The 284-nt window shown below is 57.4% G+C and overlaps 1 protein-coding gene across 1 annotated transcript in view; it reads left to right on the top strand.

Annotated features, from left to right (window-relative positions):
- Positions 1-284, top strand: part of LOC119593529 (girdin-like) — a 17739-nt gene that overhangs the window by 9979 nt on the left and 7476 nt on the right. Inside the window, exon 12 of the mRNA XM_037942491.1 lies at positions 3-239. Coding sequence (XP_037798419.1) covers positions 3-239 — 237 coding nt within the window. The remainder of the gene's footprint in view (positions 1-2; positions 240-284) is intronic.

Below are 284 nucleotides of genomic sequence, written 5' to 3' on the forward strand. Positions count from 1 at the left end.
AGGACTTGAGATCGAAGCTCCAGGCGGCAGAACAGCTGTGCGAAGAACTGATGGACGAGAACGAAGATTACAAGAAGGAAGTCCGAGCTCTCGAGGAGGAGATCGAGGAGATGCAAGACAACTTCAGGGAGGAGCAGGCGGACGAGTACAGAGACCTCAAGCGGGAACTCGAGCAGACTGCCAAGAACTGCCGCGTCCTGCAGTTCAAGCTCAAGAAGGCAGAGCGGCGCTCCGATACGGTGAGACCCATTTTCCGGGTGGCCGCGCCGGATTACTTCTGCCTG

The sequence above is a fragment of the Penaeus monodon genome, chromosome 32 (genome assembly GCF_015228065.2).
Source record: "Penaeus monodon isolate SGIC_2016 chromosome 32, NSTDA_Pmon_1, whole genome shotgun sequence".
Classification (NCBI taxonomy): domain Eukaryota; kingdom Metazoa; phylum Arthropoda; class Malacostraca; order Decapoda; family Penaeidae; genus Penaeus; species Penaeus monodon.